Genomic DNA, 16,433 nt, shown 5'->3' with positions numbered 1-16,433 from the left:
AAACAGATCAAGATTGAATAACAAAGGGATACATTGTATGATCAAATAAGACACAAGGCAACCAAGAGGTGAGAGTTGTTGTCTATGATGCCAGTAGACCGGCTCTGTGTTACTCTGTGGTCCTGTATTCTGAGCGCTTCTGTTCCGACATTGCTTGATCATTACATTGTTTCTTTGTCCTCATCCGGTCATAATTCTCAGGTTGCACAAGAAATGAACGGCAGCACGTCTTGGAAGCTGACCAATCTGATTCGGGGACAGAAGTTGGATGTCACTGGAGAAAGGTTATCGGATCAGGGGACGTCATCCCAGCCCAGCAGTGGAGCCAACAGTACTGTCCCTTCCCCTGCTCGCTCCAGAAAAGGCGGTGGCGGAATCAACCTCTTGCCAGAAGTGGTGAGTGAGCTTACAAGATTTGGCTTTGATGTGGATGCGTCAATCTCCCGGTTTAGTCCAATGGGAGTTCCGTCAACACACTGAATGAATTCAACATTTTCATTCTTCTTTCAGTGTGTGATGTCACTTTTGTGGGACTGTATCAGGAGATAGCCGGAGATGTTATTTTCATGTATACTGCTGCATTGCAGTAACTCCTTTCAGTATAAAAGTTTGTTTTGTATTAAGTCCAGAAACATATCCAAATATGCATGTTGCAGTGGAGCAACTCTTGCTAGATCATGTTCAAGATAAGCAAGCAGAAAGTATGTGTAGTTTCCAGTAATTTTTATTGTATATCTGTTTTCTCCTTCTGAAGGTGAAATGTTCACATGGGTGTTTCGTCTTATTTTGCAGCCAGAGCATCCTCTGATGAAACTGTCATCACGGGAATCAAGAGACTGTGAAGTCATTGGTATGTTTGAGTTTGACTTGCATGACTGTGTTTTATATGCGTATTGTCTGCTGGTGGAAGATGAATATGTATAGGTTTGTGAAAAAGCCTCAGACTTGAATAAACACACCAAAACAAATAAAATCACTAGAAGGATCTGTTTTCACCTGGAAGGAGATATGGAGAGATTTCATCAAACCACTTCCTCCATTTTGCATAATTACCAGAGTGATTTATGCTGTCTTTGTATGTGCTTGAGTACTTGTTTTGTGATGTATGACACACTTGTCCAGGTTTGTTTCTTGTCACCTAATGCAGCATTTCCCCATTACCATCATGCTTCATTCTTCTGCCCTCTGTTCGCAGAGCGTCTGATCAGGTCGTACTTCATGATCGTGCGGAAAAACATCCAGGACACGACGCCCAAGGCCATCATGCACTTCCTGGTGAACTTCATCAAGGACAACCTGCAGAGCGAGCTGGTCAGCCAGCTGTACAAGCGTGAAGAGATCGAAACACTGCTGGAGGAGTCCGAACACATAGCCGCTCGCAGAAAGGAAGCCTTGGAAATGTTGCAGGTGTGTAGCCTTTGTCATCTTTCTCTTTGTGGATAAGGTGACACTGATAGTGCATTTTGAGGGTGGGGGTGGGGAACTCCGAAGAAAAAAGAACGAACTATCTTAATTACTCAGGGGTGGAGATTTTAGGCTGATGCTGTCACTGCTAAAACTAAGACATAAAAATGCGAAAATACAATATTTAGTCAAGTAGCTGTCGAACTCACAGAATGAAACTGAACGCAATGTCATTTTTCAGCAAGACCGTATACTCGTAGCATCGTCAGTCCACCGCTCATGGCAAAGGCAGTGAAATTGACAAGAAGAGCGGGGTAGTAGTTGCGCTAAGAAGGATAGCACGCTTTTCTGTACCTCTCTTTGTTTTAACTTTCTGAGCGTGTTTTTAATCCAAACATATCATATCTATATGTTTTTGGAATCAGGAACCGACAAGGAATAAGATGAAAGTGTTTTTAAATTGATTTGGACAATTTAATTTTGATAATAATTTTTATATATTTAATTTTCAGAGCTTGTTTTTAATCCGAATATAACATATTTATATGTTTTTGGAATCAGCAAATGATGGAGAATAAGATAAACATAAATTTGGATCGTTTTATAAATTTTTATTTTTTTTTTACAATTTTCAGATTTTTAATGACCAAAGTCATTAATTAATTTTTAAGCCACCAAGCTGAAATGCAATACCGAAGTCCGGGCTTCGTCGAAGATTACTTGACCAAAATTTCAACCAATTTGGTTGAAAAATGAGGGCGTGACAGTGCCGCCTCAACTTTCACGAAAAGCCGGATATGACGTCATCAAAGACATTTATCAAAAAAATGAAAAAAACGTTCGGGGATTTCATACCCAGGAACTCTCATGTCAAATTTCATAAAGATCGGTCCAGTAGTTTAGTCTGAATCGCTCTACACACACACACAGACACACACACACACACGCACGCACATACACCACGACCCTCGTTTCGATTCCCCCTCGATGTTAAAATATTTAGTCAAAACTTGACTAAATATAAAAATGAAGACAATCAAAACAAAAATAATTGCGAATAGAGACAAATTAGATGTTAACATTGATCAGACAATATTATGAAGTACTACATTACCAATACGGATATATACCAAAAAGAAAACAGAGAGAGAGAAAGAGAGTGTGTGTGTGTGTGTGTGTGTGTGTGTGTGTGTGTGTGTGTGTGTGTGTGTGTGTGTGTGTGTGTGTGTGTGTGTGTGTGTGTGTGTGTGTGTGTGTGTGTGTGTGTGTGTGTAGAAAACATTCAAGTTTCAATTAAAAAAAATGCAGTGAAATTGTTCCAAAAGGAACCATAAATGCTAAGGATATTTTGTCCAGCTGGTTGTGTTTTTTACTTACCCTACGTTTTAATGTTGACATGTCTGTGAGATTTAAGCACGTGTCAGTTTGAGGCAGCTTCTTAATAATGTCAGTGCTTGTCACTTTTCTGTGTTTCAGGCTCTACAGAGAGCAAGCCAGATTATCGGGGAAATTCGTGAAACTCACTTATGGTGATGTGACGCAAAGACAGTAGTAGTTCCTGTAGATTACAAATGTTGTTTCAACATGCATGGAAACACTGATCAAGGCAAAGGAGTTGGACACGTAGGTTGTAGGATAGCATGGATACAGCAAGCTGCTTCATCAGAATGCAGTGAGATGGTGGAGCTGATCAAATGCATGTGAGACTGCAGCCTGTTGGATCTCTCTTAGTTCTCCCACAACGTCATAGCAGCATTAGAGTGAGGGAATTAGACTCACTAAGCCTTCCCTTTTTGTTCACACTTTCCCCAAAATATAACCAGAAAAGGTGTGGAACTACTTAGTGCAGGGATTGTGTTAATACCGGAAATTTCTGGTACATGTGTAAATAATTGGTAAAAACCTGAAAATATGAAAACAGCAAATATTCTGGTTGATATTTCTTTTTACAGATTGGTTTCCTGTATTAAAACAATACAATCACTTGATTTGACCAGTTGGCATGACGGAGTGACCAGTTATAGGCAGGGCCAAGAATGGTATTTGTAAGGAGATGCCAGTTTGGAAAACATGTCACTGTATCATAAAGTGTTTTAGTTTTCATTTGACAGACTACTGAATAGCTGCTTCTGTTCACCAATTTTGGCATAGCCCTGAATTCACTGTGTGGAAGTGACGTCACATACTGAAAGAAGAGCAACCATTTGAGATTCACTCAGTGGGACGGTGAACCTCGCATGGGGTTTATTGGGCTATTAAAGTTTTTTCACAGTATTACATTCAATTATGTGTCTAAGACATTAATATAACAAGTATAAATGTTGAAAAAATGTGAGAGACATTTTTTTTTCTCTCCACATATTTTACATGCAAAATGTAACATTGAATGTGATGTCTGTTATATGAGTGAGGTGTTTTCCCCACCTAATCATGGATCAAACAGGTATTTACACTAGCCTAAAAAAGTTATTTGCTTTACAACTATCAGACAAAGCAGGATTGGACTTTTTAGTTTAGCCTCCAGGTAAATGCAAGTGTTGGATCTGTACTGACAGAAGAAAGCCAGTTAAGGTAATGGAGCAGTTTGCATAAGAATATGAAAACAGAATGTCTTCATTCCATTTAATGGAGTACTCACACCTTTACCAGTAATTGCAAAGCTAGTATTTGGACCTGAAAAAGAGAGTTAACATATAAATTTTAGTCTGCAGCAGTTAGAAAATGTGTCACCCCTTTCACACATTTTGGTACTATACTGTAAATATAGTTGTAGGCATCTCATTCCATCTTTGTACATTGTGTTCAGTGACTATTTGCTGTGAATTGTGTGTATTTAGATTATAGGATGAGAATTGTATGTTTTTCAATCATTTGATGTTTCTCATTAACTTTATGCATAACTTATCACATGTTCACAATGGCATTTGCCAGATTCCATCTGTATAGCATAAGAAAGGTCATGTACCAGTACTTTTGTTCCTTTTTTTCTCATCCTTGCCTGCTCTCTCTTTTTCACCCTGTTTGATTTTGTTCATTACTGCAGATGGAATGAAATGTGCAACGTCCATGTATTCCCAGCCCTAGCCCCCTGTCTAGTTTAGTACCATTTTTGTAGCAGTGTAATCCTTGTGTGTGATGGCATAAGTGCTGTGAACTGAGAACACTGTTTGAAAGAGAGACGAGCGCTGACCTTGGAAGATATGTATTGTAAATGGCATGGACTTGGTTATGTATTGCTGTGATTTTTCTGGTGCGCTTATGAAAGTGGGTTTTGACTGTGGACTTTAATACGATATGTTTTTGCATTTGGATGGTTTTGTGTTTTGTTTTTGTTGAGTGTAGTGTAGTGGGAATGACTTGTAGCTCATCATTAACTTGTTTTGTGTTGCCACCATTCGGCACTAGTCATTCTATTATTCAGTAGACCTGAATCCAGTAGACCCCAACAGTGTCACAGTAGACCATTTTTCAGAAATAACTCTGTCATCAAGCGGATGTTGTCAATTGATGACTTGTTCTTTCAAAAAGATGCACATGTTATGTTATATGAAGTCTTATATCACGCGCGTATCTCCAGACTCGGACTCAAGGCGCAGGGATCTATTGTTCATTGGAGCTCATTGTTCACTGTGATGCTATCAGCATGTTTACATCTCACCTCACCATCAAGGAATACAACTCTTCCATAGGGCATAAAAACCCTGACAGAGTTATATCAGAACATGATCTATTTTGATGGATGTGTTGCAAAGTTAATTCTTAGTGTGAATACATTAATATCCTTGCATTTGTGAGTTTCTGAAAACATCAGCACACTTCCAATGTCAATTCCAGTGGAGAATAACTTGTGTACCTTGCTTTTGTGAAAGGGGAAGTAATGCATAGAATTAGTATCATTTTGTGCCAAATTATCTCTAATTCATTTTTGTGATTGAGGTGGAAATAGTTTTGTTGTGCGTGGTAGATACAGTGAATCGGTTGACAAGCAATTGTTCGATGTGAAACTACTTACATGGAGCTGGTGACCAGTCTCACAAGTGGTTTTTGTTCCAGTGGCCTGAAGCTTTTCACTTCTTTGAATTATAGCTCATTGATTTCTCATAGAAGTTAAGGAAAGGTTGTGTGAAAATCTTTTGTGTGTCCCTTTTTAGTTTCTGTTCAAACCTGGCTGAATGAGTGTTTGGTTGTTCTGGTTTGATTGCAAAATGAGAGTATGTTATTTCTAGCTTCTATTTAATCTCCTTCCAATTTTCTGTCTCTTTTATTTTGGTTAAAAGGAAAAGTCAGACTAGTTTGGAGCTTATTCAGCTTCTTCAAAATATTCTTCCGATTTTCAGTCCCAGTTGCTGTCTGTACATGTCCAAAGTTTTCTCACTAATGGTGCATATAATGTTATTACCAGCCGAGTACAATGTAATACAGATGCAAGGAATTGTTTTCAACATGGACCATCTTAGGCAAAATCTGTGTTCTACTCCCATGTGTTTGATGTTGAACGCTAAATCACTGCCAAGTGAGACTTAATTACATCAGAAATCCCAGTGTCTGTATTGTGAAATGTTGATACGGTTGGTGTACTACAGGTGTTCCTGAAATGACTGCATTCTTTTTGTCTCCCGTGTAGTAGTAGTGTACACTGCACAGGCTTTGTGAAAACACTTCCATCGATGTTCAAACAATGGATTTTGACTCGCGTTTGTTGTAGTGCTTGTACATGTTGTGAAAGTGACTGCTGGGTCATTTTATCACAGTGGTCTTGATGTGTTTTTTGTGTTAACCAAATGAAGCTCAGAAATCAGTCTTGTGGGGAGTATTTTTCACCAGAATCTGACCGAGTTGTATGACTGTGGCATACCTTCAAGAATGTCTTCTCTCAGGCTATGAATAAAAGTGTGTCGAAGTCAGTGATGTCTGATTAAATTATGCATATTTTGCCTGGCTTCCCGATCTATTTGGAACTCCCGCAGTGGGGCACTGCGGTTATGAAATTAAAGGCCCCTCCTGTTTTTGGAACCGCAGGAGCTTTCTAGTTTGCTGTTAGGTAGATTTTTGGTTCCTCTTTCCTGTCATGCTCTCTTTTTCTTCATGAATTCTTTTCTTTTTTCTGCCTTCTTGCTCATTCACCTGTATTTTTTCCAAAAATCTCTTCTCTTGCCGCTTGTCTCGCGATTCATGTATAGTTTAATCTGTTAGTGTTCTGATGTAAGTCCAGCAGTAGATAGGTTAAGCCTATTTTAACATACTGGAAACTGGTAATCTTCCAGTAGGTATTAATTTAGTTTTACTAAAGCCTGCTGGGACACAAGTAATGGGTTAGTGCATTTGTAAACAGGAATCGCTTGACAAGTGGCCCCCTTCATCCCCCCCTTCCTCGTCCTGATATGGCTCTGCGTAGTCGGCTGGACGTTAAGCAACAAATAAACAAACAAACAAACAAACTATTTGGAACTATGATTTTGAGGCAAGGAAAATTTATTTTAAGTATTGCCTTGCAGTGAAGTGAGGAAGACAAAAGCTCTCTTCTTTAGTTATTCATGATTGTTAAATCAAAGTCATGTTTTAAATAGGAGAGATCACAAATCTTCTATGGATCATCAAGGGCATTTTATCGTACTTCCATTTTGGCGTGTGTTTATTCCCTCCCGTCATGTTTCATATAGTGTGCATGTTCGTGTCGTTCCTGTAAAATAACCCAAACCCTGAGAAGTTATGCATGCGTGTTTTTCATCATAGCCATTTGGTTGTACAGCAGTCCCTGCAATGTACGGCCCCCGGCGTGAGCGGACACCTGACATGTACGGACACATTTGCTCGGCACGGAGTGTTTTCCTTCTATATTTGCCCCCCCCTTAAACGGACACCTGCAAAACGTGGACGCGGACACTCATTTTCGGTCCCAACAGCAGGTCATACCTCCAATGTACGGACAGACCATCGTCAAATTTTCACAACAAAATCGATAACAGAGCAGTCCGGCTCTTGGTACAAAGATCACAGCCGCAATGGCGTGATGACAGTCACTGATAACTTGAGTGCACGTGTACCCATCAGAAGGGGGGGTAGTTTTGGTCAGGAGTGGAGTACATGTATGCGAAGATGCCAACATGAAACTGCACTGTGCTCTTTATTCTTGTCTGTTGGACGTAATCAACAGAAACCACAGTCGATGAAGGTCCTGAGCGAAAGAGAGTGAAAAACCGGCCACAGTTCTCAGCATCGTGTGTCTGTATCTAACCTCTTTCATTGACAAGATACTCTTGTTTCCCCTCAGCCTTGACCAGTGAATCGGTTGCCTAATCTGTGAACCCTTCAGTTGTCTTGCTTTGTCAAAAGTTAGGACACAGTCAACTGGTTTTGCTCTGAGTGAACAGTGCAGCTGGCCTCTCTGGCCACAGCCCCAAACAGTACATGGCTGGAGGGAGTGAGAGAGGGGAGGGGGGGTGGAGGGGTAGCTGGCTAAACTCTGTGGGGTGTCTGGTGTCACTACATGTCAGCAGGAAGAGCATTGGAGAGAAATAGAGAGGTGTACTCTTCCACACAATTTCCAAGCATCAGTTGTCACGGCTTGGGCTAGGCATTAGTGAGGGAGAGTGGGAGCTGTGTTATGTACAGTGTATTTCCGACTGAAGAGTGAAAAAAAAGTCACTGCCATGCCACATGATCGGCATGCAGTCAATAAAGCCAGACAAGAAGAAAATAAATTACATGATTATGACATGCAGCTCTATCTGCTGCTATTTATTCAAACTGGTTTTCAAGCTTGTTCTTGCAAAGCATCTGCACACGCTCCTCTGTGCTGTGTTTGTGTGGCTGCTTTCGTATGTCAGTGCATGGTGAGTGTGTTCACTGCCTTGAGGATTTATTTGATCTCTTCTTTTCAACACTTTTCATACAAATCATTTTTACAGAACGTTTAAAGAAGTATTAGGAGTTTGTTGTTATTGTTTAGTAGCCACAAGAAGTGATTAGCATTGACTCGATCCTGTTGTTTGTGTGTCTCTGTGTGAGTGTATGGTGGAGGGGTGGTGTGGTCACCCCTCCCGTGACCGGACACCTGCAATGTACGGACACTTTTGCTATGGCCCAAGGGTGTCCGTTCATGAGAGGGACTGCTGTATTGTTGTTGTTTTTTCCCCGTCCTTTTTAAGCTCACAATAACCAGCAAAGAAAAAACACAGAATGTCGGTAACAATTTCCCCTCTGTAGATTTGTGGAAATGTATGCATGTTTGAAAGTTCTGATACAAAAATTTGTGTTTTATCTGACCCTGTGAAAACTTGCCTGCTGCCTAACCATATAACTGTACTGGTCTGTGATGCTACTTGCTCTGCGTGCACCACTCTTCACATCACCAGCTTCTTCTTTTTTGCAATAAAGAGCAGATGTCTTCTGTAGATTGTTAATATGAATGTTACATGTACCCCTTATTATTTCTGGGTTTATATATATAGCTGTACATTTTTCTAGTGTGTTTGTAACTTAAGTATGTTTTTGTGTGTTGTAAAGTAAGTGTTGTCTATCAGGTAGGTGAAGCAACATTTCCACTGTTCATGCATTGAATGCAATTATGGTGATGATTTCTCTTCAGCAATTCAGATGTAATTAAATGACTTGTACTTGGAATAAAATGTAATAAATGAGCTGATTCTAAAATGTTTGTTCGATTAATTTTGTTTTGACAGTTAAGTGTTGTAACACTGCACATAAAATACTAGTTGTTTAAATCAAGCCTCTCTGTTTGCTCTTCACAGAAAACACTTACTCTGGAGCTTTGATATCAAATTGAACAAAACACACTTATTTAAACGCATGCATTGACAGTAAATTTAATCACAATTTGCATATAACTCATCCTAAAAATATTTATGCCCGAAAACTCTTGCACACACACACATGAATGCATACACACCACACACACACACACATACATGTGCATACACACGCACGCACTTGGAACAGCTTAAAAACAATCACTCAACACGCAAATGCATGAGTGCACCACCTGAGATGCACGCCCAAATAATATTGTGTAAAATGGTACACAGAATTTACTGCAAATGCCGCCTCAAACAAACCACCTTGTGAGACAGTATTTTCATGTCAAATCTAACATAAAATAAGCAGATCTGAGAAGCTTTTCCCTTGAATATAGTAATAGACTTAAAAACCACAGTGTGGCTTTAAATTTCATTTGGAATTCCCTGTCAGGAGCAAAATGTCCCCCAGAAGTAAAACAACAAAACAACCCAAAAATTATCATTTTTTTGATCAGACAATAAACATCTGGTGCCGAAATCTGATGCAATAATTGCTTCATGCTTCAAAATGTAATTAAACGATTCATTCTGTATGACCTGCAGTTTTAGAGTCAGATTAACATGTAAAGTTTCATAGCCCATCGACATCTCTGTGTTAATAAAAATATGTGTTCCCTATCGATATCGAAAGTCACTAACGGCACAGACGTCACAATGAGTAGTTTTCCCTGATGAAGTCTATGACAGCGGAAGTGCTGGCCAGACTGTTGAAGACTCTTCGTTCAGCTCGACTCATCAGCTTGTCCATCATATAGATGAGGTGATGATGAAAGCACTGAAAAGAGGTGCCCAGTGACAGAGAAATATCCAGCTGAAAATTGACCCAAAAAATGATTTTTATCAACAAACAGTAATACATCAAAAATTTAAAGCACAATATCTGGTAACTCCACAGATGCCTATTAGTTTTGAATTTAGAAAAACAGGCAAATTTGTATACAAATATGTGGAGGTCAAATCCGGTACATTGTACGCCATCTGAGAGGCACAAACTCTAACCACTATGCCACTCCGGTTCTCGATTACAGAATAATTCTATGTAAATACTAATTAATGCTACCACACACACACACACAGAGGCACACACGCACACACACACACACACACACACTCACAAACACACACACACACACACACAGTTTATAGGAAACACAACCAACCCAGTCTTTGACACACTGCACCGGAGTTTCATCGAAACCTGCATACATGGCTGGATTTGCCAATATACCTCGAGCAGACATCACACCTGAAAGAAAAAAATTCTGTACAATTCTAAACAAACAAGAGCTACCACTCTCTGACAGGAAGGAGGGGGGGTGGGGGTAAGAGGTCAGTAAATTTCCAGCACTCATATACATTTTGTTTCTATACTTTCCTCGTGAGCACAAAAATAAGACCTGAGCAGTACACTCCAATTCTTCTTAATACCAAAAAAAGTCTTGTCATATATCTTCCACCACTACTGAGAAAAGCAACACACGCAACAGAAACAAACTAAGCAGGAGGGTTCTATATTTTATTTTCACCTACCATCAACACCAGTCTTTTCAGTGATGTTGTCAACGTCAGCCAAACTTTTAATGTCACCGTTGGCAATGACAGGAACGCTGACACTGTCCTTGATGGTGCGTATAGCTTCACAGTTGACCGGCTGGCATCGCTGATCTTTGGTGCGGCCGTGAACAGAGATCCAGGCCGCGCCGCATTTCTCAGCTCTTTGGCAAAGCTCCACTGTCTTCCTGCAAAGCAGCGAGGTAAAACAGAAAAACTTGGTCATACAGTTGCACCTCTCCGAGTGCTCTCATAAAACTATACTGTCTTTCTACACACAGAGAATAAGGTAAAAAAAAAACTAAGCAACAATTAACACAAAGTTTCCACTTGAAGGACGTGATTTATCCACGTAAAAAAAACCTGAATGGAATACTTTCAAGCATTAGTAAAACACAAAAATGTGCACAAACCAACCTTATATCATCGTGTATTCTGATCTTGATGGAGACAGTAAAGTCTGGGTCACCAACACGATCTCTTGCCTGACGCACCATGTCATAAAGTAGTTCTGGCTTTCCCAACAAGCACGCACCATAACCTTCTGTCATGGCCCACCTGCGAGATCACATTTGAACCTCTGTTTTGTCAAATGTATTCGTAAACTACAAACATGTAACTGCAAATATGTATGCAAAGCACTGAAGCACCAGTAGAATTGACAAAAATGCCTTTTTAATTTAGTTGCTAAGTACAGAAAGGCAGACATTATTATTAATCGAACATATTACAAGTACAGTACATATACTCCCATAAACCATGGGTATTATTCTTTACTTCTTTCACAGATAAGACTACATGCACAGATCAACAGTAAGTGGTTAATAGTACAAACTTTTGTCTCGCCTTAGCTCTTCCTTTTAATACAAGCTCCTTCCTCTCCCTCTTCTGCTTTTAATTTTTTCACTTATTTTTTAAATTATAATAAACAGTCATTGGTGACTTAATGCATTCGCTTTTATACCTCTGAGGGCAGCCACAGTTCAGATCAACGCCATCGGAAAATCTGCAGAATGAATTCATATTTTTTACTTTTTAGATTCTACATTATAATATGTATGGCAACACAAATACATGTATGAGAATATTACACTTTCCACTCATTTCTAACTAATTAGTACAGAGCCCTCAAATTACACATTTGATTGGCACAGACAGACAATTGTAGTAATGTAGTATTTATATCAGAATAAAAATAAAGTTACATATAAATTATAAATATAATGTACCTCCTAAGTGTCTCAAACTTTTAGAAGATATGATTTGTACAAAAAATGTCAACTATGGTACTTTCATTGTTTCAATATTTTTTAAAACAGTTAATCCAAAACAAGAACTTAGTACAATCGTTAAGGCCAACAACAAAAAATAGTCTGTTTACGGTAACCCGACCGACCCTATTTTTTTCGCGCGACCATAGACTTTTTTTGGCATTTGGGGAAAAAAATAAAAATAAAATAACGTAAAAATATGGTTTTTTGGAAGAAAAAAAAATAAAGAAAAAAAAATTCCCGACCTACCGACCCTATTTTGTTGGCCTATGTTACCGTAAACAGACCTTTTTTGTTTTGGCCTAAGGAATAACAGTTCAGTTGATATGATATTATATACGACTTGTGTCAGTCCGTCTGTCTGTGTGTGTGTGTGTGTGTTCGCGATGCACGGCCAAAGTTCTCGATGGATCTGCTTCAAATTTGGTGGGCATATTCACGTAGACCCCGGACACAACCTGGTCGATGAGAATTTTCAACACGTGCTCTCAGCGCACAGCGCTGAACCGATTTTGGTTTTTCTGTTCATCTTCCCAGATCCATTCCCAGTAACTCTTCCTTATCTTCTCCAGTGTTTTGCGTTTATCTCCCTTCCTTCGTGTGGCGTCAATCCATATTCCCGTTACTATTTTTAGAAGGTCACTGTCCACAACGCGTCAATCCATATTCCCGTTACTATTTTTAGAAGGTCACTGTCCACAACGCTCCTTATCTTATCCAGTGTTTTGCGCGTTTATCTCCCTTCCTTCGTGTGGCGTCAATCGCGTGCGCCACTCACCCGGCAAAGCCGGATAGCCGGCGTACAGTGCGCCACTCACCCAGCAAAGCCGGGTATTCGGCCCTACTTCTTCCCGGCGAAGCGGGTATTCATCTAGTTATATATTAATATACAAAGAAATCACTGTTTTTCATGCACGGATTTGAGAGATCCTTCAAGTACCAGGGACCTCTTGTCTGGGAGAAAATCCCCCGGAGCATTAGGGATTCCCAGTCACCATCTGCCTTTAGAACAGCCCTCAAAACACACATGTTTAAGTTAGACCTCTGAAGGAGATCCCATGATCGGCGAGTCATTGGCGCTGCCACGTGTATTATCTACTAAAGTGTGGCGTTCGTGAAGATGTGTATGTGCCTGTGTGTGTTGTACTAGTACAACGTATGCGTACATGGAATGACATTGCGGGTTACCTGAACATTGACAATGACGAAAGAAAGATTGTGTGTGTGTGTGTGCACGCGCGCGTGCGTGTGTGCGTGTGACTATGTTTGAATTTATTCCGATTTAGTTCTCTTTCCTTGTTTGTATTATGATTATGTAAGTGTAAAGCGCTCCGGACTTGTCACCACGAGGTTTACGCGCTATATAAGTAATCGTTATTATTATTATTATGTTAAAATGAAGCATTAAAAATCTCACGGAGCAACAATTTCTGCAGCATCAGCAAAGTCATCAGCACAGCTTGCTGCAAACTGCACAATAAGGGGTCTGTCCTCTGAAAGTGAAATACAAAATGTGCCAAGTTTTTCTTTCATTTTCATGCGTTCATATACAGGCATGTGAGTGCAGGTGTGTGTGCATTCTCATGCGCCTTTTGGTTTGGTTGTCTGCCTGTGTGTCTCTGTTCGCCTATAGATGCAAACAGTGTATACAATGTGCACTACGGCCTGTGGACTTTTATTAAATAAACCTCTGAACAGAATACATACATGTATTGTAATGATGTACGTATTTATAACTATAACTTGTATAATAATACAACTCCAAGTACAGGATAGAAACTTGTTAATTCGTATCCTTCCAGTTTTAAGTACTGTACGTAGTTAGTTTGTCATATTACATACACTAACACACCAAGCTTCTGTTCAAAGATCAAAACACTGTACCTGCACAGGTTGTGAAGTCACTGTCACGAGCCCTCAGAGATTTGACAAAGGAATCAGAAATGATCATTGGGGTGTACGCTAGATCACAGTCATATTTGCGCACCAACATCCTGAAAGGTAGTCTGCAAACAAATCAAACATTATTATGTATCAACTTGATGAGGTATAGTACTAGCATTGCCACATCGCCCAGCGTCAACTGAGGACACAGTGAAAAGGCACTTTTTTTCACTTTGAGTGAAAAAAAATTGGCATAATTGATGTTTGTGAGTCACAAATTATGTATCAAATGAAAAAGGAATGAATAAAGAAATGATTCAAAAACAAAGTTTACTGTATGAAATTAATACAAGATGTGTTTTGGAATATTTTGAGTGTGAAAGTGCGTGTTCGTCTTCACTGCCTCTCGCGGCCATTTTCGCGTCACTCTTTGCAGACGACCAGTTCATTTCAAACAGCTGGGAGTACCGTAATTTTCATTGGAGGGCTGTGATATTTTGCAACCAATCAGAGAAAGCTTTACATCATTCCCATACAGAAAACCGCGACCCACCGGAAGCTACATCTCCGTCAGCATGACGGTGAATATTACTCGTGTGAGTTTCACTAAAATTTGGTCTGAAAACTTCCATCGGCATGCACGGTTCAAATGCAGTTTATAAAACATTAACTTCTGTTTCATTTAAGCCAAAAATCAAAAGAATCGAGCGAGAAATGACTTATTCCCAACGATTATGCTGCGCAAAACTGGACCCGAAAAATGCGAAACTCGGCCGATCAAAAGCCTGAAGAGGTTGCGATCTCGGCTCGCTCAAAGCAAAGTGATTTCGAACTAAAATGTTCATATCTCGCGAACTACTGCACCGATTTAAATAAAACAAATTGCTATGTGCTCAGAATTTTGATCTCTTTAAAATGGTGTGTTTCTTGTCATTCAACCATTAATTTCAAAATTTCATGTTATTGCCACAGCTATCAGTCTATGTCCCATGTATTTAGCTACTAGCTTTGTCCTCAAATGACGCACAACATTTCTCAACTAAAATGACCATATCTCGAGAACTACTGCACCGATTTAAAAAAAACAAATTGCTCAGAATTTTGATCTCTTTAAAATGGTGTGTTTCTTGTCATTCAACCATTAATATCAAAATTTCACGTGTCATTGCTAATAGTACACACTGCGCTGTGTAAGTAACATTTTATGTATTGCCTGACAATGCCGTATTGAATAAACATTACCAAAAAAAAGAGATTGTTGTCAAAAAGATCTGGGTTTTTTTTCTCACTCTCAGTGCTTGCGCACATGTGCGTGTGTATGTGTCTGTGTTTACTGATACTATTTAGTCTACTTACTTGGAATACCTAACCATTGGGGCACATATTTTCACCGGCTTCCCAGAACTGAAAAGTTCCATGGGTTTTGTCCATTGGAATGTTGATCCTGTGGCCATTTGATCCCCAGTTTGTGGAATGATTGTCTGCTAGCAATAAAATGTCTTCTTTGTAGAAAACAGTGTATAATTCTGGACTGCCACAAAAAGTATGAATCAAGATATCAAGATATCAAGTATGACACTGTGTGGTGTGGAAGCTACTTTTCCTTCGGCTCTGTGCGCCATGATGGTGTTGGGCGCAAAGTAAGAATCCGGGGCAGAGTTGGAATAATCGGGATTTCCCGAAACCTCATTTGATTTCCAACAAAGCGCCACATTTCCGGAAACAAGCTGCATGCCTCGTTCTAGAAATGGCAACCCTTCGACTGGCACAAAAAAGTATACCCTTTTCACAGGTCATGAATAAGGTACATGTATATGAAAAAGCAAGGTCTTATACAGGGGAAGTCTTGAATTGGGTGTGTGTGTGTGTTGGGGGGGGGGGGGTACACTGTGTAACACTTTTCTCAGTGACACTCAGCGCATGCAGCTAGCTAGTTGCTGCTGTCTCGATCTATTTTGAACACAATGATTTTTTTCTCTCAGAGTAGAATGTTAGTTTGTTAGAACAGGCTGAAATCATCTTTAATTTGAATCAACATTTTGCAACAATCAATCACATCAATATAGCGCACAGACTTGCACATTACGTTTCACTGAAGAGCCCAGGTTACCATGCAGTGACAAGAGCCTACTCAGTAAAGGGACGTAATGCTGTCTCTGCAGCCCAGACGAGACTGTGTGAGTTTAATATATAATCAGTTAAGGCTGAGTAGAAAATTATTACATTCGATATTTACCAGTGAAAAGTTATATCGGAACACTCTTGTTGTGTTTTTGTTGTTGTAAAATGTAAGATCTGAAACGTTACAAATTACGTAAAATTGGTGCGTTTTGGTTGAGTGGGATGGGTCGTTGAACTGTGTTGTTACAGCCCGCCGAAGTTATCAAAAGTGTTTTTGCTTTTTGTAATTCGGTTGGTTTGGTGCGTTATACAATGCATCTGCTTTTTCAAGACTAAGCATTGATCACTTTAAAACACAAGGATCATCATGGGCCATCATGACTTG

At 39.7% G+C, this 16,433-nt stretch overlaps 2 protein-coding genes across 4 annotated transcripts in view; one reads left to right on the top strand and one right to left on the bottom strand.

Annotated features, from left to right (window-relative positions):
- LOC138964071 (dynamin-1-like protein) overlaps positions 1–9,057 on the top strand; it is a 40,357-nt gene extending 31,300 nt beyond the window's left edge. For both annotated transcript variants that reach the window (XM_070335958.1, XM_070335959.1), the window contains exons 13-16: positions 202–396; positions 793–850; positions 1,196–1,407; positions 2,881–9,057. In XM_070335958.1, coding sequence (XP_070192059.1) covers positions 202–396; positions 793–850; positions 1,196–1,407; positions 2,881–2,937 — 522 coding nt within the window. In that variant the 3' untranslated portion in view covers positions 2,938–9,057. The remainder of the gene's footprint in view (positions 1–201; positions 397–792; positions 851–1,195; positions 1,408–2,880) is intronic.
- A 157-nt stretch (positions 9,058–9,214) lies between these two features.
- LOC138964072 (tRNA-dihydrouridine(20a/20b) synthase [NAD(P)+]-like) lies at positions 9,215–15,555 on the bottom strand. Of its 2 annotated transcripts, XM_070335960.1 has the most exons (8): positions 15,284–15,555; positions 13,928–14,049; positions 13,461–13,536; positions 11,737–11,778; positions 11,190–11,330; positions 10,752–10,960; positions 10,382–10,467; positions 9,215–10,032 (listed from the first exon to the last, which is right to left on the bottom strand). In XM_070335960.1, the coding sequence occupies exons 1-8, from the start codon at positions 15,379–15,381 to the stop codon at positions 9,871–9,873; spliced, it is 936 nt and encodes a 311-aa protein (XP_070192061.1). In that variant the 5' UTR covers positions 15,382–15,555; the 3' UTR covers positions 9,215–9,870. The 2 variants fall into 2 exon arrangements, with proteins under 2 accessions (XP_070192061.1, XP_070192063.1); XM_070335962.1 differs by lacking the exon at positions 11,737–11,778.
- Between the last annotated feature and the right edge of the window lie 878 nt (positions 15,556–16,433).

Source organism: Littorina saxatilis, linkage group LG4 (genome assembly GCF_037325665.1).
Source record: "Littorina saxatilis isolate snail1 linkage group LG4, US_GU_Lsax_2.0, whole genome shotgun sequence".
Classification (NCBI taxonomy): Eukaryota; Metazoa; Mollusca; class Gastropoda; order Littorinimorpha; family Littorinidae; genus Littorina; species Littorina saxatilis.
Note: the sequence above shows the minus strand (reverse complement) of the source record. Positions and strands in the feature narration are given on the sequence as shown.

Coding starts and splice junctions, on each gene's coding strand:
- LOC138964072 (XM_070335960.1), bottom strand. CDS start 15,381: ATGGCCACAGGATCAACATTCCAATGGACAAAACCCATGGAACTTTTC. Junction 14,050..15,283: donor CCAATGGTTAGGTATTCCAA/GTAAGTAGACTA, acceptor ATTTGTTTGCAG/ACTACCTTTCAGGATGTTGG. Junction 10,033..10,381: donor TGCAGTGTGTCAAAGACTGG/GTTGGTTGTGTT, acceptor GTCAATTTTCAG/CTGGATATTTCTCTGTCACT.